General features: G+C 37.9%; 1 protein-coding gene across 1 annotated transcript; it reads right to left on the bottom strand.

Annotated features, from left to right (window-relative positions):
* Positions 1 to 1,708: 1,708 nt before the first annotated feature.
* Positions 1,709 to 23,905, bottom strand: LOC101854301 (vesicular integral-membrane protein VIP36). The gene is made up of 9 exons (XM_005089812.3): positions 23,685 to 23,905; positions 15,502 to 15,617; positions 14,334 to 14,448; positions 13,960 to 14,042; positions 13,279 to 13,440; positions 11,797 to 11,911; positions 11,040 to 11,092; positions 8,471 to 8,531; positions 1,709 to 7,340 (listed from the first exon to the last, which is right to left on the bottom strand). The coding sequence occupies exons 1-9, from the start codon at positions 23,812 to 23,814 to the stop codon at positions 7,177 to 7,179; spliced, it is 999 nt and encodes a 332-aa protein (XP_005089869.1). The 5' UTR covers positions 23,815 to 23,905; the 3' UTR covers positions 1,709 to 7,176.
* Between the last annotated feature and the right edge of the window lie 598 nt (positions 23,906 to 24,503).

Raw genomic sequence — 24,503 nt, 5'->3', positions numbered from 1 at the left:
CCCACATCTCCTGAGTGTAGAGGATCTGGATATCTATGCCCCTTTCTGTTTACTGCAGGAACAATACCACTGCACATTGAGGTTTGCTTTTGGTGTCAAGAAGAATAAGGTCATGCTCGGGCAGGCCGGTGCTCAGATCTATTGTGTTAATTAATAAACCAGTTTTTGAAAGCGTGAGCCTCAGACTTCTCGAATTAGATGCTGGTACATTTGATGTCTGCTGGTGACTGCAATGATGGAGACAAAGAGTCCTCAAGCTTCCATCATTGGTGTTCCACATACTACAGTGCAGTAAAACATTTGTGGTGCAACTTATTCTCAAATATTTCTAAACCTTATCCGTTCACCCTTGGGTATTTTTGTACCACCGGGGTTGTATTCTTCACGTTTTAGAATACTTCTAGTACGAGGGTCTCTTTGAAACTTTGAGTATTTCTCAAAAAATCATTTTCACAGACTATATGCAAAGCGTACTGATCAGATTGACGAGTAAATTTCTTCTTCGGAAAGTGGTGGCACAGAGTTCCCCACGTCGTGTGGATACGATAGTAAAACATGACGTACGGATAGGGTTTAACAGGTGAATCAATGTCACATATACTTTGCACAGCTGTTTGTATCAATTTGTCTTGACTTAGTCATATTTTTCCACAATAACTGAGGGTAGATTAAAAAACTTTTATTCACATCCCACTTCTCACACACATTTTGCTGACGTAAATGGCACATGTCACTGCTCACTAATGACACTTTTAGTGGTGAAACTTTAGTCCAAGCATAAATGTAATCTCCTGTTAAATGACAAGTGAAATTATAAAGAAATTCTTCTCTCCTACTCTGTAATTAGTCTGATGAGGAGCAGCAAGATGGTGAGGCAGAATCGTAGATGGGTATTGAAATACAAAAGTGCTTTGGTCAGATGTGGTTATTCTTGACTTTATTAGGTACCATTAAGAATAAGAATGTGTGATTCTTCAATCTTCACAGATTATCACAAATAACTCTCAATATAAGTATATAACTTATGAGTAAAAGCGATTCACTTGGTACCAGTGTGTTTTGGTTTCAAAATTAAAATGTAATCATCCGTGGTTGCAAATATGGAGTCGAAAAAACTTCACAAATTTCGTACTGCACGTTTAACTATTACCAAAAAATTAATTTGATAGTGAACACGTTATTTGCACTAAATGTTCTCAAAACATGTTCAATTAGCATAGTGTTGTGAATAGAAGAAAGGACAGATATGCTTTTAAACATGCTATTGTCCCAGCTTATAGGATATAAATCTTTTAAAATTTTATCTTCAGGAACCACCCAGTGGGATTTTTTTTTGTATTTGCGAAGGAATTTTGTAGAATATAGCGAACAGGTGATTACTAAAATATCGATCTGTTGAGACAAATGAAACATAAGTGCAAAAGTTGGAGGGTCTATGTTCAATAGTTGAGGAGATATTTAGTTGCGCCACAAATTTTTTACCGCCCTATAACTGCTTCATAGGTCAACTTGACACCCCGATTCCCAGTACCACAACCTAGTTCTCTAGGGTGGCTAAAGAAGTTGACTATGTAAGGACTCATTGTAATCAAAGAACCCTACTGCAAACCCTTTGATGTGTTGAAAAGGAAAGTCTTTAACCAGAGAGACCACTGAGCTTTTAGTTTTGACGAAAAACCCGCAATTAACTCACACTGACTCACAGAACTTCTTTGTCAACAGGGAACCTTTATTATTGTGACAACAATGCAGTCATTCCAATATGATGTATTCATTCTATTTCTTGGACAATCATAATCATGTGTAGGGATCAGATGAGATTAAATACAATATACAGCTGCTACAGAACTAACAAGAAAGTTAGTACATATGGCTGCTAAGGAACTGACCAGACATTCAACTGTGATGAATAACATGGTGATGATGGGAATCCTGCGACAGCATTGACACAAGCTCTGTCAACAACCTCCGACACAAACAACAAGACACTCCTCCTCTCACTAGCACAGTCTTAACTCACAGTATGAGGTAATCCTCACTCACATTACAAAAGTTACAACCCTACCTAACATAACACAACAGACTGAAGTCACATTCACACTGAGGCTTCGAAGACCATCCATGAGGCACTAACAACATTGGAACACATTTGCCACAGGAAAAAAACGCCAAGCGCAACATGAAAAAATTGAATCTTATAAATTCATAGAAAACAATGGGATTGTAAAACATCAAACAACGCAACAAATTTGGGAAATTCAGTAGATGGATTTACTTGCACTATTGGTAACTTGTTGATAACATTTGAGATTTAACTCTTTCACTGTCAGCTGTATAGTATAGCACTTCAATAAAAAAAATCATTTCCCAATTTCGACGACCAGAAAGTACCGGTATATCATACTTTTAGCATCTATCCGAGCCACACACCCAAGCACTCCAACGGTTGACAAATGACATTGAGCAAGAACATATAACCGGCATCTTTAGCAAAATGATATGCACCTATTACTGCTGTGGAGAATTGTTACTGAATGACACGCAAGTTTCACTGTTGTTTTGCTTTTGGGACACATAAGACACTGGTCTTTATCATCTGTGCAGTAGACGACCTAGGGGAGCTATACAGACCTGCAAGATTCCCAAAATGTTTAAGATGACCACCACAAAAACCCATAACATCAGGTCCATCAAGACAGACATGATAGAAAGTCACACAAGATTGATTAAGGTCTTGATTAAAGAACATCTAATAATTACAGAATACCAAAAATATCCTGAAGAATGGCACCCCCTAAGCATCAAGACTCACAGATCTGACTGCCCAAGATATTCTCAATAAAGGCAATCTCTAATGTATTTTACAAATGCTGACAAAATTGATTACAGTTATGGAAAAAATGCAGTCTTACAAAGTCATTCTTAACATTTGAACTTCATTTTCTTTCAATAAAAGCTGTCTTCAGTACAGTCAGACACATAGTAGGCTACATGTATAATTAATATATATCCCTCACTATTTACAAGACAAAAATGCAGAGTTGAACTAATACCTGAAAAGAACTTTCAGTTAAACATTCTGGAAGACTAGGTTCAGTCTATGTAAGTCATGCACAACTAAAACCAATTAAGCCAGAAAAGAGCTAAAAGAAAATGTCAACATTCCACAAGAAAATAAGTTAGCGCCTCATAATCAAAGGCTGCAAGGGACTTCTTTCTTTTGTTTGAGTAAAGCGCGGAACAAATAAAATTTAAGGAAGTCTTACACAGGATGAAAAAGAAAAAATTCCAAGATTTATGCATTAAGAGTCTGTAGCCAAGCCAACAGACAAAATGGAATGCAGAGGCAGACTCCACCTCCAGCGCAACTTGGTGGCAAGTCAATTTCGTGTGAAAATGCAAACACTTTAAAAAATCTCAACCCAGAGGCCCTAAACGAGATACTGTGAGAAGATGGCCAAAGTTTCAAAGACAAAAAAAGAGAAACGGCAAGAACTTGCAAAAGACGGAACATACTCTTTTAGGAATATAGTACGAAGATCAGCATCAGAAAGACTGAGACAATAAAGGTTGGCAGTACACTTGGCAACCTCAACTTCAGCATAACTTCACTAAAGCAAGTCGCTGAGTATCTCGGTAGCATCTGCACAGAAGACGGACATCATCTCGACAAAGAGATCAAGACAAACATCCAGAAAGCCATCAGCATCATCTACCAACTAGCCTCACTCGTCACACATTCCAACATCACCAGTCAGACTTAAGTCAAATCTTCACACCAGAGTCAGACAGTGGCGATCATAAAAAGCCTGAAAAACAAGATTATCCCCTGACTGCATGATGCAATTTTTTAAAGAAAAATTGTCAAAAAGACCTGACCTGACATCATCAAACAAGATCAGAAAAACCAGGAGTGCAACACAAAAGCACTACTACATCCAACGGTGGAAAACTGAATAGTATAGACATCTGATTCATAAGGCATACAACAAGAAGATGAAGAGGGTGTGAGAGTAAAACCCAAAGAATACCAGAAACAAGGGCTAGAAAGAGACCCTGAGGACCTTAAGCATCCCACTGCATCAGGCCTTCCAACATTTACAGACTGCCAGTGTTCTCTCAACTCAACAGCACAAGATGGTGCAAGATGAAGGATGGTAAATAAAGTCAAGTCAAATAAAGTAAGCAAGCATCTGGCCAAAGAAAGTTCAACGTCTATATTCAAGAGCCAACACCAGGACAGTGGGCAGGTGAGGTGCTCATGTACCAATATATCGCCACAATGTTAAAGTTAAAGACTCCAAACATGGCGCGATCAAACTAGGGAATTCATTATGTATAAAGATAAAATGTTTTACCAATTCAGCAGCCATAATACAGTGTCAAAGATTTTCATCTCATTTTAAAGTACTTGCATATATAAAAAGACAGGGTTACACATGAAATATGGCTTATAAAAGTAAATTACGGACATCACTCGCCTCCATGCCCAATTTATCTTTTTAAAATCTTCATTCAGGAATGGCTGTCTTTTTTATCAATTCAACCATGTCCCTTTTTTCTGATAACATGTGTCACTGTGGTAGTAATTGAAATACGATATGACAAATATACTGAAAACATATATGTCTAGCACACAACAGAATAGCACTCACTGACACCCAACAGGAATCAACACTTTAAAAATTCAAACTTCATCCAAAACAAAATACATGATTAAATAAAAATTCCACTGGCTTCAATAATATATAGCGGCACTGAAGAAAAGAATACCTTCTGTTTTAAGCATCTAAAGATCTTACACACATTGGTTTTCAAGCTTCAGAATATCTAATATGTGGCACTTCAGGAATATTCATATGAAAAACAAAGTACAATGTTTGGAAACAGGTAATACGGTCGACTACAGATGAGTTTATGTCATCAAGGGAGTGAAAGAACTCAAGAGAAGTTCAACTTAACCGTTGGGACCCAAGAAAAAGATCAATTTAACTGAAGATCAACTCAAGTGAGTTCAACACAAACCCCCTGTATATTCCTTTAACATGAGAATTTAAATCATAAAGGTAGAAAGAAGGAAAGGTTTGCTGTTCAATGAGAAACTCCCCAAAACAATAAGCCTAAAACACGCACACAAACAATACAGTGCTTTGCAAACATTATACAGACATAAAATTCAATAATAAAAAAACAGAAAATGCTTCCAAAGTCAAATGAATAAATAGGAGTAAACCAACATGCTCTTAAAATTGGTTCAGAAAATGTAAACCCCATCGTCATTAGTAAATCAACAGGTGTATAGCTTATATCCTGGTACTCCTGTACCAAGCAAAACTTTCACCCACATTTTGAAGATATGGAGAAGAAAGTACAGAATGAGAGTGCAGCTATCTCCTTTTGTTGTTTCTACGAGACAAAACTTCCCACTTCTTACATTCATATTCTCATAGTAAGGTCACTTCTGTGAGCAACTATTCTTTCTTTCGTTCCAAACTTCAGCTGTACTATCATACATACTATTACTATCATGTTCTAAAGCAACAAAGCTTTGCCATATCTAATCAATTAAAAGATGCTGTTCTGCAGATGATCTCAACTCTGCTCAAAACTACATAATAATACCTGAGCTTTAAAAGTTTTGGCTCCTTCACTCCCAAAGTCTTTGGCTTATTTTCATTTTAAAAAACAGTACACGCATACAGTACAGCAATAAATTATTTCTTTCTGTAGTTTACCAAACTGCAAAGGTAGCTGAAGACAGTAAAGTTTTGACAACAAATCTCATTGAAAGAATAAAACAACGCAGTCTCATCTCAAAAGAATTGAAGAACCCAAGTGTAAAACTTTACACATGAAGTCATTGCACTCACAGTTGAACAGTTCCTTTCGACACAACACCCTATCGGTCAGTGGCATAAATAATGAGTGAGTTTTAATATTACAAACTTCATTGATTGATTGATGTTTAAAAAGAAATATACATCAAACATTGTAGCTATCTAACTGTGTAGCAGATATTTTGAGTTTCCAAAAGTGTTTTACTGCTGCAAAACACACGTGAAGACATAAAACCTTCTGACAGTTACTGTTTTGATAATCAGAGTACGGCAATTGTTTATGTAGTAATGATAGGATGCTGAAAAAAGCCTATGACAAAATGTAATGGAAATCAGAATCACACTATTTACTACTACGACTTATCAAAATAATACTATTCTCAACAGCAACACATCATTATGTAAAACATCAGGTGAACATGGCAAGCAGAAAAACCCCCCACTAACCTAGTCAGATATCAAAAGATATCTGTCCTCTGACAATGTTTAAACTGATGGGTGATGGCAAAAATTGAATTTAAGGAGAAAAAATTAAAATCCTGTAACTTATATACTGCAATTGAAAGACAGTACATCATAGGCATACTTCTAGCTTTCATTGCAAACTGCTGACTATATCTGAGCTTACTCTATCCTCTCAGATAAATAGACTAAATACTGAACGAAAGATCTCAACACTGCACTTCAGAAACACAAAAAGTATGAGTAAAATATTAATCTCTTTCACACCGAGTTACAACAAAAATGGAGAAAGTGGGGCAGGCTGGTTACACAGGTCTGGGAGATACATACCTATGTGCGTGATAAAAAAATTTAGCAGAGCTACAGAAACAGAATGAAACAGTCTCTACAGCCAAAGAAACCATATTGTGATGTTTTGAAATCTCCAGCACAAACATGAAGGCCTACATGAGAGAACCTCAAAGCACATACAGCCTCTATCCGGCATTCACAGCTTGAATAATAGTGCAGTATAATATAGAACACACGAGCGACTTCTTTGATATGCAAGGAGAACAAATACTTTCAATATGCATACACACAATGTTAATGTAATAGTGTCGGTGACACACTCCTTGTAAGTTTTATAAGGCTTCATTCTACAGCATTTTCATACTCATTTGACTGCAGTTAAGATAGCTGTACTCTCAAATTACTGCTGGTGTTTCCACAACCTTCATAACCATTCTGAGCTACAGCTTAGCTAATGCTTCTTTTTTTAAAAACTGACTTACCTACGCCACTTTAGTCAATGCAAAAATATAAACTTTGAAATTCATACACAAATGGGAAAAATGGGCAATTCAATTCTTAGGCTTGTAAGAACACACCTCCAGCCTTAGTAAAATCTTTTTCTGGAATTTTCTTGTTGTTTCTGGAAAATAATAATGCCAACCATGAAACAAACACCAACTCCAATAACAAGGAGGATGATGATTACAAGCAGTTTCCAACCAGTCAGGTTACCAAGGAGATATGACCCCTTGTTATCATCAACACGATCTGAAAAATACAAGATAGATATACAATAATTATTATCATAAAGTAAAATACAAAGACATCTAGTTATATCAAGACTCGTCATTACGGCAGTAAACATTCAACTTTATGATCCTAAAATACAGAGAGGGAAATAAAGCACTCCCAAAAAATTCTAAAACTCCCCACACAGATCAAATGCTTTGATTCCTTTAAACCATGCAAAAAACAAAGTATATTTCCCCCTTCAGATTTGAACGGACATTTTTTACTGAATTTGAAAAGAAAGGGTTGAATGAAAGGAAAACAAGCAGGCAGAAAAAACAAGGGGGCAAAGCATCAAGAACAGAACTGAGTTGTCTTTTCAAGAGTTTCAAGAGGGCAAAAAAATATTGTCGCAGACAGAAAAAATATCAGTGGGGCTGTAAAGATCTACTAGACGTGCACAATAAAAACAAAACATATGACGCGCATTTTACTACAGGTTCAGTCAATAACGAGAACATTTCGCCATGAATGAGCAGCAGGAGGAGAGGTACCACAGCTCCCATATGTACCAAACAGAAGATATTAGTTAAGTTTAGTTTTTTTAGTAAGGTTTTACGGCCCTCGCAACAGCACAAGGTCGTATGAGTGCCAAGGGGTGAATGTCAACAGACAAGTCCAAACAGGTAATCAGGCTTGCTCTGCTCACCTCTCAAGCCTCAACAGCGCAAAGTCTGCTTCGATTATCAAGGCATCCCAGATATAGCAGTTCACAAGAGAGTGACAAACATACAAAAGAAGTAGAGGAAAAATTACGATAGTAAGGATGAGGGAAGAAAAAGCAGCAGATCCCCCTATGTTGCTCTGGCACAGTATGAGCATACATTGATAAATCAGCCCATTTACAATTTTACTGTGCATAGGAACATGTTAATATCCCCCCCTTTGGAAATAGCTTAAAGACAGGCAATTTCAGTTAGTAGCACTGCCCTGGTGGGGAAAAACAGAAGATAATTGGATAAACTAGATGACTTATATGTAAAAAGCTTCGTAATCAACCCAGCAACCTATCGGATGCCTACTACTATGAAAGTTGAGAAACCATTTTTACTGATAGCAACAACACAAAAGAAAAGCTCAGGACTGATTGCCAGGAAGACAGAAATTACCTCTGGGGGCTTCCATTGCTGAAGCCTCAGGAAGACCAGTATACAACGGCGCCTTTGGACTCTGAGGAAAAGAAAACATGACATATATAACAATTCCCTCCTACACCATTCAAGCTTCACTCTAAAACATTTCATACAAAAAAAATTACACATACAACACAATTATCAATTGACAAAAGCACTCAAAAATGGACCCCTTTGTTTAGTTTTAGAAAGAGTTTTACAGTACTTGCAACACAATAAGCTCATATAATTGCCGGAGAGAATAGATGTGTTACAAGAGAGTAACATACACAAAAACGAAGGAGAGATAAGGACGATTAATGTTTGATAGGAAAGAAGGAACAAACCACACTAGAGCACCCTCTGAGCACCCACCAACCAACCACTAAAAATGGACTCCACAGCAAAAGACTATATATATATATGGAACAATCTCATATGAGTGACCAACCATAACAGCTTAGTCATACAAGGTACAGTATAAAGAAAAAATGTAACACTTTCCATCCACGCAGCGTGCAGAGTGCACAACCTTTGTCCCTACGTATGAGGATTTAGATGGGCTACATCAGTACTATACCTGTATTTTGGCAAAAATATCCCAACCATTATGAAATCTTCAGCATATTGAGAAAATTGAACGTGAAGATCACATGTTCACCAAAAAAAGGAATTAGAATCGGAAATAAAAACATTAGACGAAGAACATTCATCACCCAAATTCTCATCATGGCGTACGTCTAAAGCAGCGCTCATGCTATGTCTTCTCTAAATTTTTTCCAAAAAATTTACTCCAATTGTTGTAAACAAACTGATTTTTGACCTCAAAGGCCACACAAGCCATTACGAAAGGAAATTATAACCTTAACAAGAGCGCATGTCAAAAAGGAGATCATTGCTACAACATTTTTGTTGCCATATCACACCGTCGCAGATCGGCGTCCCATGGGGGCAAAAGTGTTATAAAGTGCAACAGTCAAAACGTGTGTGTGCCTAAAGAAAGGTACCAAAAGTCGGATTTTCACCATTTTGAGTTAAGGGTTGTAACTTATAGGAAATTCAAAACTAAACACAAAGGTCTTTGAATTTTTTAGATACCTCAAGTAGTTTTTAAATATTGCACATTTTTAGTTTTAGTATCAGTTTTACAGCACTTGCAACACAATAAGGTCATATAAGTGCCGTTGCACATTTTGCAAGGTAGGGTATAAAGATAGAATTTTGAGAAAACGAGCTTTTAAGTTTAATAAATGTGAGAACTCCTACAAACTTTTTAAAAAATGATCTCTTAAATGTATTGATTCATGGAAAATTCATGTCCAATTTGGCATTCAGTTGACACCAATAAATCCTGAATGGAATTCAAAGGTAAAACATAGCAGGGAAGAGTAAACGTGTTTCAAGAATATATCTTTTTAAAAGCAGTTTCCATTATTTGTATATATTATACCCTATCCTCAAAATAAAATATTTAGAAGTCAAATCAATGAAAACCCTTTGAGCACATTGTAAAAAATGCCATTTTGATCAAAAAAGCCATTTTTGTCATTATCAGCCTGTAGCTCGAAATGGTCTGGGGAGACTTTTGGTACCTTTCTCTAGGCGCACACACATATACTATTAGCAGGATACATTAGACCATGAAAAGAAGCATAAAGGTTTTTTTTATTTTACTACTGTTCATTTCTCCCAAACTTAAAATTAAAATACAGTGGAACCTGCCCTGACGACCACCTCTATAAGACGGCCACCTGTACAAACGGTCACTTTCCATTTCCCCCCTTGCGTTTTTTCTATATAATTTAACTGTGTAAAACGGGCACCTGTCCAACGCGGCCGTGGCCACCATAATTTAACACACAACCCCTATAATACTAAGCAATAATACCTGTCTGAGACGGTCACCTTAGTGACTCCATTAAGTTTTGTCTTAAATTGTGCATTGGCCCCTGGCGTTGTGGGCGAGCTGTCATAATTCAATCACCTGTCGTTGTTGTTAGGTAGTCCCTCCAACCGATCGTGTTGCGTAGGCCCCTCCCACTGTTGACCAATAGCTACCAATTTTCAGCTCCTGGTGAGGTAAGTGTGTGATCCCTCATAACCCATAAGCCCCGCCCAGAACTCATACACAAATCGTAAGTGAGATGAGTGGTTACTGTTTACCCAGTCTGTAACAAAGTAACGCAGGACGTCAACATGAACTTGTTACAGAAGCGTCCCTCGTTCTCCGAGTGGTGGCGACTCATGTGTTGTTTTAAAATGGCACTCGGTCTTCCTTGTCTGATACATTTCGTTTTATTATCACGATTGTGCAAAATCAGCGACTAAATAAAAATTACAAACGAAATACAAACCAACAGCAACAACACCAACAAAGACAACAACAATGGGGCTACTTTCGATTGGGGCCTCAGATGGGAATGGTTTGTTTTCTTTATCTTGATCAGTCCTGTCTAAGACGGCCACCTGTCTTATGCGGCCACTTTTCTCCTTGACAATGGGTGGCCGTCTTACACAGGTTTAACTGTATGTACTTTCTCAAATAACACAAAACAAAAAAACTTACTGAATCGTCATCATCAAGCTCATAAAATTTTACGGACATCACATCATGATTATCTGAAAAAAAAGGTAATTATGGAATGATAATGAATTAAAGAGCAGAAAATCTAGGGTTTCAGTAGAATAAGATCAGAAAAATAAATCATTTATATATATTATACAGAACTGTGGACTCAACAGGATGAAACAAGTTGGCACTTTTCCTAAAGGAAGGAACACGATATCTAAAAATATACAGATTTATTTCAGGGTGCTATACTCCAAGACCTTGTACGTTTTTCCAGTAAGATAAATTTCTACCTTCTGAACAAAGACAATGTATGGTAAAATATGAAATGTTTGAAAATTTTTTTTTTTCATAAATTGGGCCTTTTAACCGTGTCCATTTCTTCTATGGTAAGTACTTTACTCCTGTTGCATAAAAAAAGGGTCTTTAGAAACACAAATAACATACCACAATATTCAGAAAAGGAAAAGAAAAGAACACTGGAGATCTCTAGTTTTCAACGTATTCAGTTGATTTAAAATTGTTTCCGAAGAAGTGTGGAAATATTCTAGCAAGGAAAAAGTGAAGAAGGGAGGATGCAGAAATCTTTTCAAAATGTAAGAATTTTGCTATGTGAGTGTTTTAAAATACAAAGAAAAAAAATGCATAAGAAAATACTTGGGACCTGAAAATCTGGTCTGTATGTGCGAGTCTTAGTATGTAAACCCAAGGAAGAATTTTTAAAAACATTTAGGCCCTAATTTTTCAAAATTACCTGCTAAATCACCAGTGGCTGCAGACACACCAAAATAATAACCAACTGGAAGTTTGATGCCAGACACGGAAAAGCAATCTTTCCAACCACTTTTGTTATCTATGTCTGTTGAAACCTGTCTCGAGAGAAACAACAACATAACAAAAAACTAATTGCAGAGAAAATTGTGTTTCAAATACGATGAAGCAAAAATAATAACAAAAAGACCAACAGGTTACCACAGACAGAGTTTCATATAACCTTACAATATAAATGCATCAAGACAGACCTGAATCATTATAGCACAAATAACGTCCTCAACATGCAATACCACTTTAAAGAATATTTTCAATAAAAGTACCATGGTTAATATATGACCACAGTATCCGTCCAAGTGATGAGATTTTCGAACCAGTCAACAGAAAAAATAAAGTCTTAATACAATACATGAACTGCATTAGTAAAGACCATTGTAGTGTGCAAAGGAGGTCATCCTTACAAAACCATTGTTGTACATCCAGCTGACCAGGTGTAAATCTTTACTCTGTCATGAGCCTATTCAGCTGTAAGCAAAAGAACTACTGTTAGCCTCAGCCAACAAAACAATCTCACCACATGTGAGAAAGTGTGCGCAAACCCTAACTTGAGATCCAAATGTGGCCCTTCACAGAGTTTGAGTGCAGCTCACAAAAATTTTCAGCTTATTAAGAAAAGAAATACAAATCACAAAATGTTCTTTAGAATATTCACATTTTTCAAGATAGCTGAGCTTAAACTTGCTTTTGTAGTGTCACAGATATCGAAAGCCCTGTGTTACGATTACCTTGATGGATTCCTTCTCTTCAGGGGATAGTTTCCTCACAACAAATATATCATAATTGTATATTTCTAAGTTAGGTTAGCACACAAAGTCCAGTTTAAAGGTGTAGTCTTTAACTGTTCATGACCCAGTCCAAGCAGCCCCAAAACGGAAACTGTTTGCCCACCCCAGATTTAGAGTGCAACCTTCTATTTTTTCTACTTCTTACTTTTCAGGATGAAAAACAGTTTCAACACTCAATAGAAGAGCAGCTATGGACATTCCATTTGACTCCTGAGGGAGTAAAGTCGCTGAATACCAATGGTTCAATTTACTGATCAGAAATCTTTCTCTTTCTCCTTTCCACTTTCATTTCGTCTGTGTCTTCCAAAAACATCCACATCAATTTCTTGGGTTCTCAGATAAAGCTCTTGTTCAAATTTAAGGGGTATGTTTTATGAGAGTTCTGTTTTTATCACAACATTCATAGTTTTTAATTGAAAAAATATCACAGAAGCCCTTATTATAGTTACGATGTAGGCAATCTCTTTTTCTTTTCCTGAATTTTCTCAAAACTTAAAATAGATGACATTTGTGGAAAGAAGCCGAAGATTTATAGACAGCAAAACATTCAATCTGTTCTGAAGCAAAAGTCTGAGAAAGTCTTCACAACAATGCTTCAATGATAAAAGGATGTAACTTACAGTTAGTGTGTTGCGTTCATATCTGATGGAAACGTAGGTGTCATAGTCCTTGTTCCGGAATTGGGCCTCACATCCTGACAGCTGTGTGTGTGTCCCATCGGTGTCATGGTCATAAGTGAGGCTGCCATTGTTTAACATAGCAGAAATGTATGGGTGGTTATGCTGGGGAAAATAAGAAGACAGGATTTCAATGCAAGACCAAATAATCAGAAGTTTGTGAAAGACAAAAAATCTGTAAACAGAAGTTACTATATTGCAATGAAAAGCTTTAACTGAAGTCTAAATATGCCCAGACAAGTTATAATTCTATAGCATTCATACATTATACCACAAAGGTGAAGTCTTCCCACAGGCATTTCAATTACATGAATTTCAAAAATGAAAACTTAAAATCTTGAATCATAAAATCATATCCAGTTCTCAAAAACTTGTTCAATACATCATATACGTTCAGAAAATTAAGATTTAAAAAATTGTAGAGAAGGAGTAAAAGTAAGTAACAGTAAGCAAAAGTAACTCAGCTGTGCCACACACAGCCAACTTCTTTACTACAAGAAATTTTAATATATAACAACTTTGACCACACACTTCAAATTCTTACATGAGACTCAAAACCCCCAATCCATGACAAAGTTCAAGAAGTAAAAAAATACAACATTTGTATTATAACAGTATGCTCACATTGTGAGGGCCATTGTGGTTGCTGTAGGTGTCCATAAAAATGGCCAAGCCAGTGAAGGGATCTGCATTGCCAAACACATTTCCTGTGGACAAAAAGAACAGGACCTTTACAAATAGTATGCAAAAATCATTTTTCAATAAAAGAATTATATCAGTAAGTTTAACCAAAGATTTTTCTAATGATTTTCAACATTTAAAATCATGTAACTAACATTACTGAAAAGGGTGGGAGCAGAAAACAAGACATTTGCGAACAGGTAGTTACTTACTCTTTAAAACAAAAAGTGTTGACATTTAAATCATAGTCCTTAGTCAATTTATAAAAAAAGAAAAAAGATAATCTACCATTAGCATGAAAATATCTTATTTCTCACCAATTTTCATCCTCTCTTTGGTATACCAGACAGCAAAGCCATCCCCAAAAAGTGTCTTCCCACTGCCATGGACTTTGAACTGGATATGAATCTCCCAGTTTGGAACAAAGCATGGCTGTAGATAGACAACAAAGGAACATTAATGAGGAATCAAGCATGGCAGACAAAAAAAATCTAGAGCAATTAGTTAGGTCAAAGTTTTAAAAAAAGCAAACAATGAAAAGAAAATAATATATATTTTTGGTTCTTTCCTAAACAGAAACAGTATATTTTGGTACATTTAAAAGAAAAAGTAAAGTTGTTCCTGCATCCGATCCGGACACTTGGGATTGCCTTGTTAGTGACAAAAACTTCCTGGGCCTTCAGCATATTATGGAAGAGTGGCCTGTTCCTTTCCATGCCGCCTTTACTTTCCAAACTCAAAGTCAGGTACCCATTACTGCTGGGTGGGCAGGAGGGGAAACCTGTCTGAACTGAGCCTCGAACCCGGACTTTCCGCTTTGTACATTTAGAGAGGAAAAATAGAGTTTAACAGCATAACAAACCCCATAGTGGCTGGAAATGCAGGAGAAGCAATCACTTGTACATTTTATGAGCAGTGATAATACAGTGAAAGATGAGCAACACTTCAAGAGTCCTCTTTCAAAGACGCATCATTACTCTCAAACCTCTCCTATACATAAAGAGAAAAGAGAAAAATGATGTCCTCTAAACAATTACTCACAAAATTGAAACCCAAATCACAACTTGTTTTAGTAGAGGTTTTACGACGCTCGCAACTGCACAAGGTCATAAGAGCGCCAAGGGGTGGAAGTCAATAGAGAAGTCCTTAAAAGGTATTATACTTACTCTGCTCACCTCTCTAGCTTCAACAGCACAAAGCCTGCTTCGACTATCGAGGCACCCCGAAAATAGTGGGTCACTACAAGAGTGTGACAAACATACAAAAAGAAGTAGAAGAAAATGACGATAGTGATGATTAGGAAAGAAAAGGCAGCAGTTCCCAGTTGTAGTTCAGGCAAAGTTAAGAGCATGACATTGTTGGACCAGCCCATTTACAATTCTACTGTGCATTAGAACAAGGAATGTCCCCCCTTTGGAAAAGGCATAAAGACACTTCAGTAAGTGGCACTGCCCCTGGGGGTAAAAATGATTTCCTCGAACTTACCACATTGTTCCAAATAGCTCCAATCTTGCTCTGCCTGTCTGGAGTCAAGCGGATGTAGTTGTTTGTCACCATTGTGCTACCCATGAAGTCCCATTGAGGAACACCCATGCCAGAACCTACCGGGGCATAGAAATAGACAAAATTTGAGAAGAGCAGAAGAATGTTAACTCTGTGTAATGCATTGTAATGTGAAGCAATACAGCACAAACTAAAACACACACAATCAAAGAGTCACAGTCATAATAAAAAATGTTAATTGTTATTATTAAGAGAACAGGCATCGGGTCGGGAAATAGTGCTTTGTGTCGAATTTCTCCACCATTCTGTAACACATTCTTTTTTTCCAATAAGAAATATGGCCCTGTCATGTGACGAGAATCATCTTTTCCCTTTTGTCAAGGACCTCCAAATCTTACGTCCATTTCCAATATGATAACTCCACAAAATAAAAGTCCCGAATTTAAGTTCAAGACCACCCAGAGTCTGGGATTCGAACTTGGGCCATCTATTCTGTATTCCAGCCTCATACCAACTGAGCTAACGAAATTCTCTGGTCCTTAGCTCTTAGGGTATTTTTGTACTTTCAACATTATTTCATGCTCAGAGTTTACAAAGCCTTTTTCATGTTCATTTTTATCCATTTTACACAAATTTGACTTTATTATATTCGTAGCAAATTAGTAGTTTTTTAACTTTGATGGTTTCTAGAACTATTCAAACTAATATCTGGGCTTTGGACCAATCAGGTGGTTCTGGGGGACATGCCCCCCAGAGGAAAAAAATCTGGGGGTTACAGGGGGGGCATGCCTCCTTTTTTATCCCCATAATTTGATGCTTTGCAAATTAGGTTTGAAATTTTGAAATTTCCTTGAAAATAATTGATTGCGAGTATTAGTAGCCACATATATATCGCGACCTCAGTGATTTCTTGTCGTACCTCCATTTTTTGAACAGTGAAAATGTGACATCTTCTTCAGCTCCCTCTTTGTTACAAATTGTTGCAACTGTTATTAAAAAGGAATGATACGACAAGAAAGCACTGGGGTCACGATTTGTGTGATCTGCAGGAAAAATTACTAGTTTGAACCCCAAAAGCAAGCAGTGCATTTGTGGGAGTGGAAGTAAAAATTTACCCTCTCAGTAGACCTACAGTAATATTGCAGAGAGAGGACCCGTCTTCTGTTGACTGTTAGGCTGATGTTTTTGGGCTCAGAGGCTTGCCCCTCTGATTTAATAAAAATATAAATTTTCAGAGGATTTCAGGGGGGGGGGGGGAGAGAGAAGGTGGGTGTATCACTCAGTGATTTTCTCACATCATATACATGTGTTTTTCAAGCACGATTTGAACACATGACCCTCAAAACCAACAGCGGGACCTGCCCATTTATTTTCTCACATTTAGGTTGATTTGGATAGTCTAAATAGTTAAAATGTTCCAAGTACACCAAAAATATAATGAGAAAAATCACAGATTTACACTCTAATTTAGGACTTACGAGGGTGTCTCTTCTTTAATGAACAACGCGACGTCGCATCCAGCGCAGTCCTTTCCGCTCCAAAATTCAATATCAATGAAGTAAGATTATAAATAATGAACAACCCGTCTCCTTTTAGTTTTAGACCAGCTTTTTTTCGGACTCGAGTCCAAATATGGGATTTATCTATTCGGACTCGGGTCCGAAAAAATGTCTTATTTATTTGGACTTAGCTTCTAAATGAGTTATATGTGAATGTAAGGAGGTTACATAATATAACTGTTGTCGGGGGATTTTACGTAAAACCAGAATTAGAACTAGAATTATCTACTAGGACTGTGTAATTGTGTCAAAAGTCAAAAGACTGCACTCTCATTGCCCAATTGAAGTTTCTAAGTACACGGTAACCGACAACTCAGAGTCTTTCTACCACCACTACAGCATCATCTTTACTTCCACCACCATCTGTCTTTCCACATTTAATTTCATTTTGTTGTGTGTTGCAGTTTTTCTGTAATTAATTTTTCTTTAAATCACATTGCACAAAATGGACAGCCGTGGCCTCTTCCAACAGCAAGCTGCGAGTGCATGATCGCTATGCGCAGTCTCATTGGTCAACATTTAACTTTGCACGAGCAAGGTCAACTATACTTGGTTCTTGTTCTGTTCATACTAATGATTAAGGGAGGGCCAGTTTAGATAGATCTAGTAACTGGAAGCTCACATCTCGATTATTATTATACAGTAGTCTCCGCCTAAGATCCCGGTGCTCGGGAGCAAGGAAATGCGGGATCTTAGGCGAACCGGGATCTTAACCGACGGACCCAGGGAAGAATCTATGGTGACCCATGCTAAGGCTCACTATCTGTAAAATGGTCTCCCTCCACTCTAAAATGAACTGACGTGACCGTTTGTTGGGTTTATGACGTATGGCGAGCAAAGAGTGGTTAACCTTGATGGCCTATCACAGTGCATAGTGGGATGGGGCGTGCCATTTTCCCTTATTATCCTATCATGAGTCTCAAGATCTATGCTTATCCAGTTGCCCCTCCCCCTTACCTGTCGAAAATTTATAGCTTTCCATCTCTGACTGAGCCCCCCCCACAACCGCCTTTGTTGTTACACACACAATTACGTTGTGAACACACCAATTAAAATTCAGTCTGTCTCGCTAATTCGGGAGTAGACACACCCTCTGCAATGGTCAGGGAAGAGTTCACAGTTCAATGTGATCCCGCCTGGAGCTAACGTGTAGGCCCTACCCACCCAGTGTGTGATGTAAGTTTAGGTGGAGAGCTCAGGTGTGAGTGCGATGTTCGGGGAAAACAAACGTGTCGGTCAGTTCACACCCCAGTGTGATCCCGTCTAGGGCAAACATTGTATCACTTCATCGAGTTTTACAACGTGTATGTGATCACATTCACGATAGTGGCTGATCTTTGATGCGACGGACAGTTTATTGATCTCAACTTTTCACACTTGGTTGATCGGCTGTCCCGCCCGGGTTTTTGTTCTGCAAATTATTATCTGAAATGCGGGATCTTAGCCGAATGTAGACCTTCAGAGTGAATCAGAGCGGGATCTTAGGGGTGACTTTTGTATTGTAAAAATTCTGTTCTCTTAAAACAGCGGGATCTTAAGCGAACCGGGATCGTAAGCGGTGGGATCTTAGGCAGAGACTACTGTAATCGAAACAATTTTCATAAATGCTGGAAATATTTAAGAACGAGGGTCGGAAGTCGGAACGGACGTCATGCTAGACTCAATTCAGAGGCCGAATATAATTTTTGTCTACTCAAGTCCGAATAGTCACTTTGTTAGTTTTTAAGCACATTGCAACGTCCAGCCACACGTAACCGTCGCCAACAACAGGGCCATGTAGGGATTGAGCCCTCGTTGAACGCGACAGACTGGAGATGCGACAGGTTTAAAGCATCACCATGACCCTTGCCATAGGTCAAAATACCTACTAAGTGACTAGTATTCGGACTCGAGTCTGAATAAAAATTATATTCGGACTCTGAATTGAGTCCAACATGACGAACGTTTCTACTTCTGACCCTTGTTTCTAAATATTTCCAGCATTTATGAAACTTTTTCAGATCATAAATATTATAATCGAGATGTGAGTCTTAATATCCAGTGACTAGATCTGCCTAAACTGGCCTTCCCTTCATCATTAATATGAACAGAACAACCGAGTTGAGTCGACCTTGCCGGGGGCAAAGTTAATTGTGTCGACCAATGAGACTGCGTAGCGATCACATGCCCTCGGCTTGCTGGGGAAGAGGTATTGGGAAAAAATAATTACAGAAAAACTATCACACAACAAAATAAAATTTAACATGTGGAAAGACAAATGGTGGTGGAATAATGAATAATGATGATGCTGCAGTGGTGGTGGAAAGTGAAAGACCCAGAGTTGTCGGTTACTCTGTACTTAGACACTGCCATTGGGCAATGTGAGTGCAGTCTTTTGACTTTGGACACAATCCTAGTCAGTAAATCTAACTCTAACTCTGGTATTACGTAAAATCCCCTTACGACAGTTATATATCTTACACTTACAAACTCATAAAATTTAGAAGCAGAGTCCGAATAGATGTTGTTGTTGTTTTCAAATCCCTTTAGCTGCGAGCATTTTCGCTCTTGGCAGCGCAATGCCTCCCTCAAGTAACCACATGTCCTTGTCATCTGGTCAACGCCAGAGTACAGCAGGCTTTGTAAGTCTGTAGGAGTGTAGGTATGTGTAGGAGCCTGCGTCGAAGAACTGCCAGGTTTGGGGCAGTGAAGGAGAAGATGTTCAACAACGGTCTCCTCGTGGTAGTCACAGTGTCTGCAATGGGGTTCCAACATGGGATTAATTCTGTTTGTGTGCTTGTTGGTGTGTAAGTGTCTTGTGCGGGATCTGAAGATCAAAGTCTGATCGGCTCTACATAAAAGATTCGCAGTGACTATTTTTACGGCGAGCCATAAAGATAGCCTCCAGGGCTATTTTTACGGCGGTCACAAACTGATGACGTTCTGTGCGTAGAACACGTTTTTCAGTCTTATAAATTCTGTCTTGGCTTGTAGGCCTAGTAGGCTAATACCTTATTTGTTATTTTATACATGTACTATTATGTACTACCTTTTACTAAATGACTAAACTAATGTAAGTGTAACATACTTTGAGCTGGTTAAAACCGAGAGTAAAGCACTATAATTAAATGTCCTCTATTATTAGTATTATCATAAATTATAGTCTTTATTCTGGACTTAAACAATTCAATGTTTTTTATGTTCTTTACTTGGACCTCTGCTTGGACCTTGTTGTTGAGGGATTCTTTCAAATAATAAAATAGAACGCATTTTTTAAGTTCTTGTGTTTTGTTTTCTGATGTGCTCATATTATTACTGTCCATTTTTACGGGGAACAGCTCACCCCAAGGGTGATTCTTTTTCCGATTCATATTTAGGAAAAAAAATTATACGGGCATAAGAAATAATGAAGAAAGTAAATTTTGATAAGTCCGAAAATATGAAAGTTGCCATGGAATGGAAACAGCACCAACATGCAAAACAAACAACAATTTTTTTTAAAAGAAGGCTTCTTACTCTCTAACAAACTTGCATGAAAATTGGTGGAATGGTAGATACAGATACTATGGTCAATCGTACTGAGCAAAATTTTGATATTTGAATGTAAAAAAAAAAATATATATATATATATATATATATATATATATATATATATATATTTGTGTGTTCCTGTACCCTGAAATTGCATCACAATAATTAATTAATTAATCATTGTGAACAAAAATAAAAATATTTTACACCTCTATCAAAAATCTGTTCAGTGCAAAGGAAGGAGGAACATTTTAAAGGCATTCCCAAGGCAAAAAGTGTTAATTCCAAAATGGCCACTCTTCTTGTGGGTGATGTAGTGATGTCGGTGAATGAGATGATGCTGGCAGTGGCAGTGATGATGGTAATAATAATGACGAGGAGGTGGTGATGGTGGTGATGATAAAGAGAGGGTGAATGATTATTGTGGGGGAAGAAGGAAGAGGTGGTAGTGGAGGAAGGGAGAACTCTAAGGAAGACGAAGAAGAGAACAGAATGATGGTGAAGAGGAGGAAATGGAAAACCTATGGGGCTGTTCAAATATAATCTTACACTTTTGGGGACTTTTTTAAAACACAAAACCCAAATACCACTTTTCTCACATTTGCCTCCAACCCCCACCAACGGCAATTTAATATTAGTACTTTTTCCGATCTTCAACTTCCATTATTATTTTAAAGATACCGGCCTGTACTATACGTGGCTTTTTTTAACCAGCTTGTAAAAAAAATATAATTTCAGTTAATACAATTTAATCAAACCATATGATAGAAAGAACGCATCACATATATATGTGGAAGACATTGAGACTCTTGTCAATGCAATAGGTACGTGCCTTACAAATAAAAGACATCAAGACATTAAAAGATCAACAAAACAGTTGCAAAGTTACAAAGAAACATTAAGAAATTAGATATCCACCTACAGAATTTTCATCATAATTTAAAAATTATTTGTAACCCCCCCCTCTTTAAAAAAAAACCGAAGTGGCTAGCCGTACTTAGATCTAGGTTTGGCCCTATCGACTCAAGCCTGTTAAGTACACAGGTCTCATTAGATCTAGATCTAGTAATTATTCAGGTTCAAATACATGCAAGTCAGTAAGGCACCTTTTGGTTTTGTCTGAAATACAAATACTTAAAGCACTGCAAACTAAAAATTTCATTTACAATTCAGCCATCAATATTAAGTACGGCTAGCCTGACAGTCTACCCGTACTTAAGTACGGCTAGACTGCCAGTCTAGCCGTACTTATCTTAGGCCCTATTAACATTAGAAAACAGGAGGTTTAAAATACATGCACTGTCATTAAGGCACCTGGTTTCGTCTCAAATACAAATACTTTAGGTACTGCACACTAAACATGTTATGTTTACAATTCAGTAGGCCTATTTTTTTGTAAATGGTCAGTCTAGACATCATATTAAGAATAAGTACGGCTAGACTGCGAGTCTAGCCGTACTTAAGTACGGCTAGACTGCCAGTCTAGCCGTCATTAAGTACGGCTAGCCTCTTCCAAAAAACCCCCCCCAAAAAACAGCAACGGGGATCTGCAGTGATCATGCAGATCTGGGTCTTGTTACTGGCATTTATAATCCACTTTTTCTTTTACCTTTTCTTCCCAGTCAGGAGCAAAACGTTCATCTCACAGAAGTGTCATATTTGGTTAACCTCCCCACCCAATCTTACACTTTTCTTACAGAAGCCAAAGACACCCTTTCCCCTCTGAGGTGTAAGTTTATATTTTGAATTTGAACGGCCCCTATAGGCCTAGATCTAATACATTCATTGAGGCATGTCGCGTACATGAGAGGCGGAGTAGGGTCGCTTTTCGAGGATCGCCGTAAAAATAGCCTGGGACTCACTGGGAGGCTGCTATCTTTACGGCACGCCGTAAAAATAGCCTGGGAGACTATCTTTACGGCTCGCCGTAAAAATAGCCACTGCGTAAAAGATTCGAAAGGTCTTTGGAGATAATTTATAAGGGAGTGTATACAGACCCGGTAACCGGGAACAAAGTCACAAAGTATACAGACCCGGTAGGGGAACTCTTTTGTGATTTCGGAAAGTTTCAGCGCCCTCTTGGCTCAGGGTAGACCTAGGTTCTTCTGGTAGATCTATGGCCTAGGCTAGGTCTAGATCTAGATCTAGACAGACAGACATAAATCCTTGGTCTAGTTTCGAGGCTAGCCTAGATCTAGATCTAGATCTAAATGAAGATTGCGGATGTCTTTTCGATGAACGATCGTTTTTCCTCCGTTTTAGAGTTGGAGGAATTACAATTTGAAGAAAAGAACAATGTCATAATTTCTCTCGAGCAGTCATCCCCTCTATTTCTCTCTCGCTCTGTTGCTCGCATTCTCTTTTTCTTTGTTTGTCTCTGTCTTTCTTTCTCCCCACCTATTTCCCACTAGACGTCTAGATCTATATATATCTCTCTCGTTCCCTCCTGCCAACTGGGGCATGTCATACATTTTGCTAGCACTTCCCCCTGCTCTCTCTCTTTCTCTCTCTCTCACACACACACACACACACACACACACACACACACACACACACACACACACACACACACGCACACGCACTACCGGGTCTGGGCGCTGAAACTTTCCGAAATCACAAAAGAGTTCCCTTACCGGGTCTGTATACTTCGTGACTTTGTTCCCGGTTACCGGGTCTGTATACACTTCGAATTTATAAAACATTCTTTTTGGCTTTGGACCCGAGTTCAAATAAATAAAACCTTCAGTCCGAATAGATAAAAAATCTAATCAGACTCGAGTCAGAAAAGAGCAGGCCCCTGCCCTAAACAAGGCCAATCACTCAGCGTCAGTCGACATGCCATACATACACATGTGAATGTATATTGTGCATAAATAAAGAAACACACCTCATAATTCATCACTAACAACACCCGGGCGCGACGCATCGCAACATCGCAATGCGCAGGAGACATAGATTTAGATCTAGTTCTGGAGATTTAAACATTTATTATAACTTATAACAAAGAAATTGTTAGGAGTAGGAGGGTTGGGGCAAAAACTACACAGACCACAGTTCAGTAGTTAGGCTAAGTAGTGACAAGTAGGCTAGATCTACCTTGGTACGGTTTCACTAAGCTGTGTTCTCGTCTTTGATAATCCTTGGTGTTCCATTCTCCTGCAACAAGAGCCAACAAAAATTGACACAGGATGATCCAGGTAGCTCTACGAGGCACGTGAACTGCCATTTTGACTTCTATAAATAACGGGACCTCACAAATCAAACAGAAAGCCACACAATATTGAACACAGTAAAATCGAGTCAGGGATATATTCCCAGATTTTTGCACTGGTTAAAATTCTGACTTAAGTTCTACGGCGGACGAGACTGACAAAGGATAAGATACTGTGCCAGTTTTGCACCCAAAAAAAAGTTATGGCACCGCGAAGTTACTTTGAAAGATATTAAATTGTAAGAATATTAGAATCTATTTTTGTGTGGAGTGACGTATCATTTCTAAAGCTAAATAATAATAATATTTTCTGAAAACTTTGAAAAGAATGGCAGATTTGAGTCTTCTTTGTAGAGTTCAAACCTGGATATATGACCGTATGCAGTTGCGAGCGCCGTAAAACCTCTACTAAAACTTTTAAAAAGCACCTGGACGTGTTTATAATTATCATCCGGCTTCAACAGTTCCACAAAAGATTCTCCCCTGCAGAATCGTTGGTTCCACAACCGCTAAATCTACCCTTCAGAAACAAACTAAGTTTTATAGATTTTTTTTGGTGCGAATTTAATTTAATCTCTTAAATAGCCCTCAATGCAAATTTTATTTCAAAGTTATTGTTAAACAATGTCAGGGAAGAGAAACAGAGAGAGAGGGAGAGAGAGAGAGAGAGAGAGAGAGAGAGAGAGAGAGAGAGAGAGAGAGAG

The sequence above is a fragment of the Aplysia californica genome, unplaced genomic scaffold (genome assembly GCF_000002075.1).
Source record: "Aplysia californica isolate F4 #8 unplaced genomic scaffold, AplCal3.0 scaffold00009, whole genome shotgun sequence".
NCBI classification, from domain to species: domain Eukaryota; kingdom Metazoa; phylum Mollusca; class Gastropoda; order Aplysiida; family Aplysiidae; genus Aplysia; species Aplysia californica.
This window is presented reverse-complemented; position numbering and strand designations above follow the sequence as displayed.

Excerpts from the sequence above, each read along its gene's own strand:
- LOC101854301 (XM_005089812.3), bottom strand. The coding sequence starts at position 23,814 with ATGGCAGTTCACGTGCCTCGTAGAGCTACCTGGATCATCCTGTGTCAA. Across the intron at positions 14,043-14,333 it reads CAAAGAGAGGATGAAAATTG|GAAATGTGTTTGGCAATGCA; the intron begins GTGAGAAATAAG and ends TTTTGTCCACAG. Across the intron at positions 11,093-11,796 it reads AGCCACTGGTGATTTAGCAG|ATAATCATGATGTGATGTCC; the intron begins GTAATTTTGAAA and ends CTTTTTTTTCAG.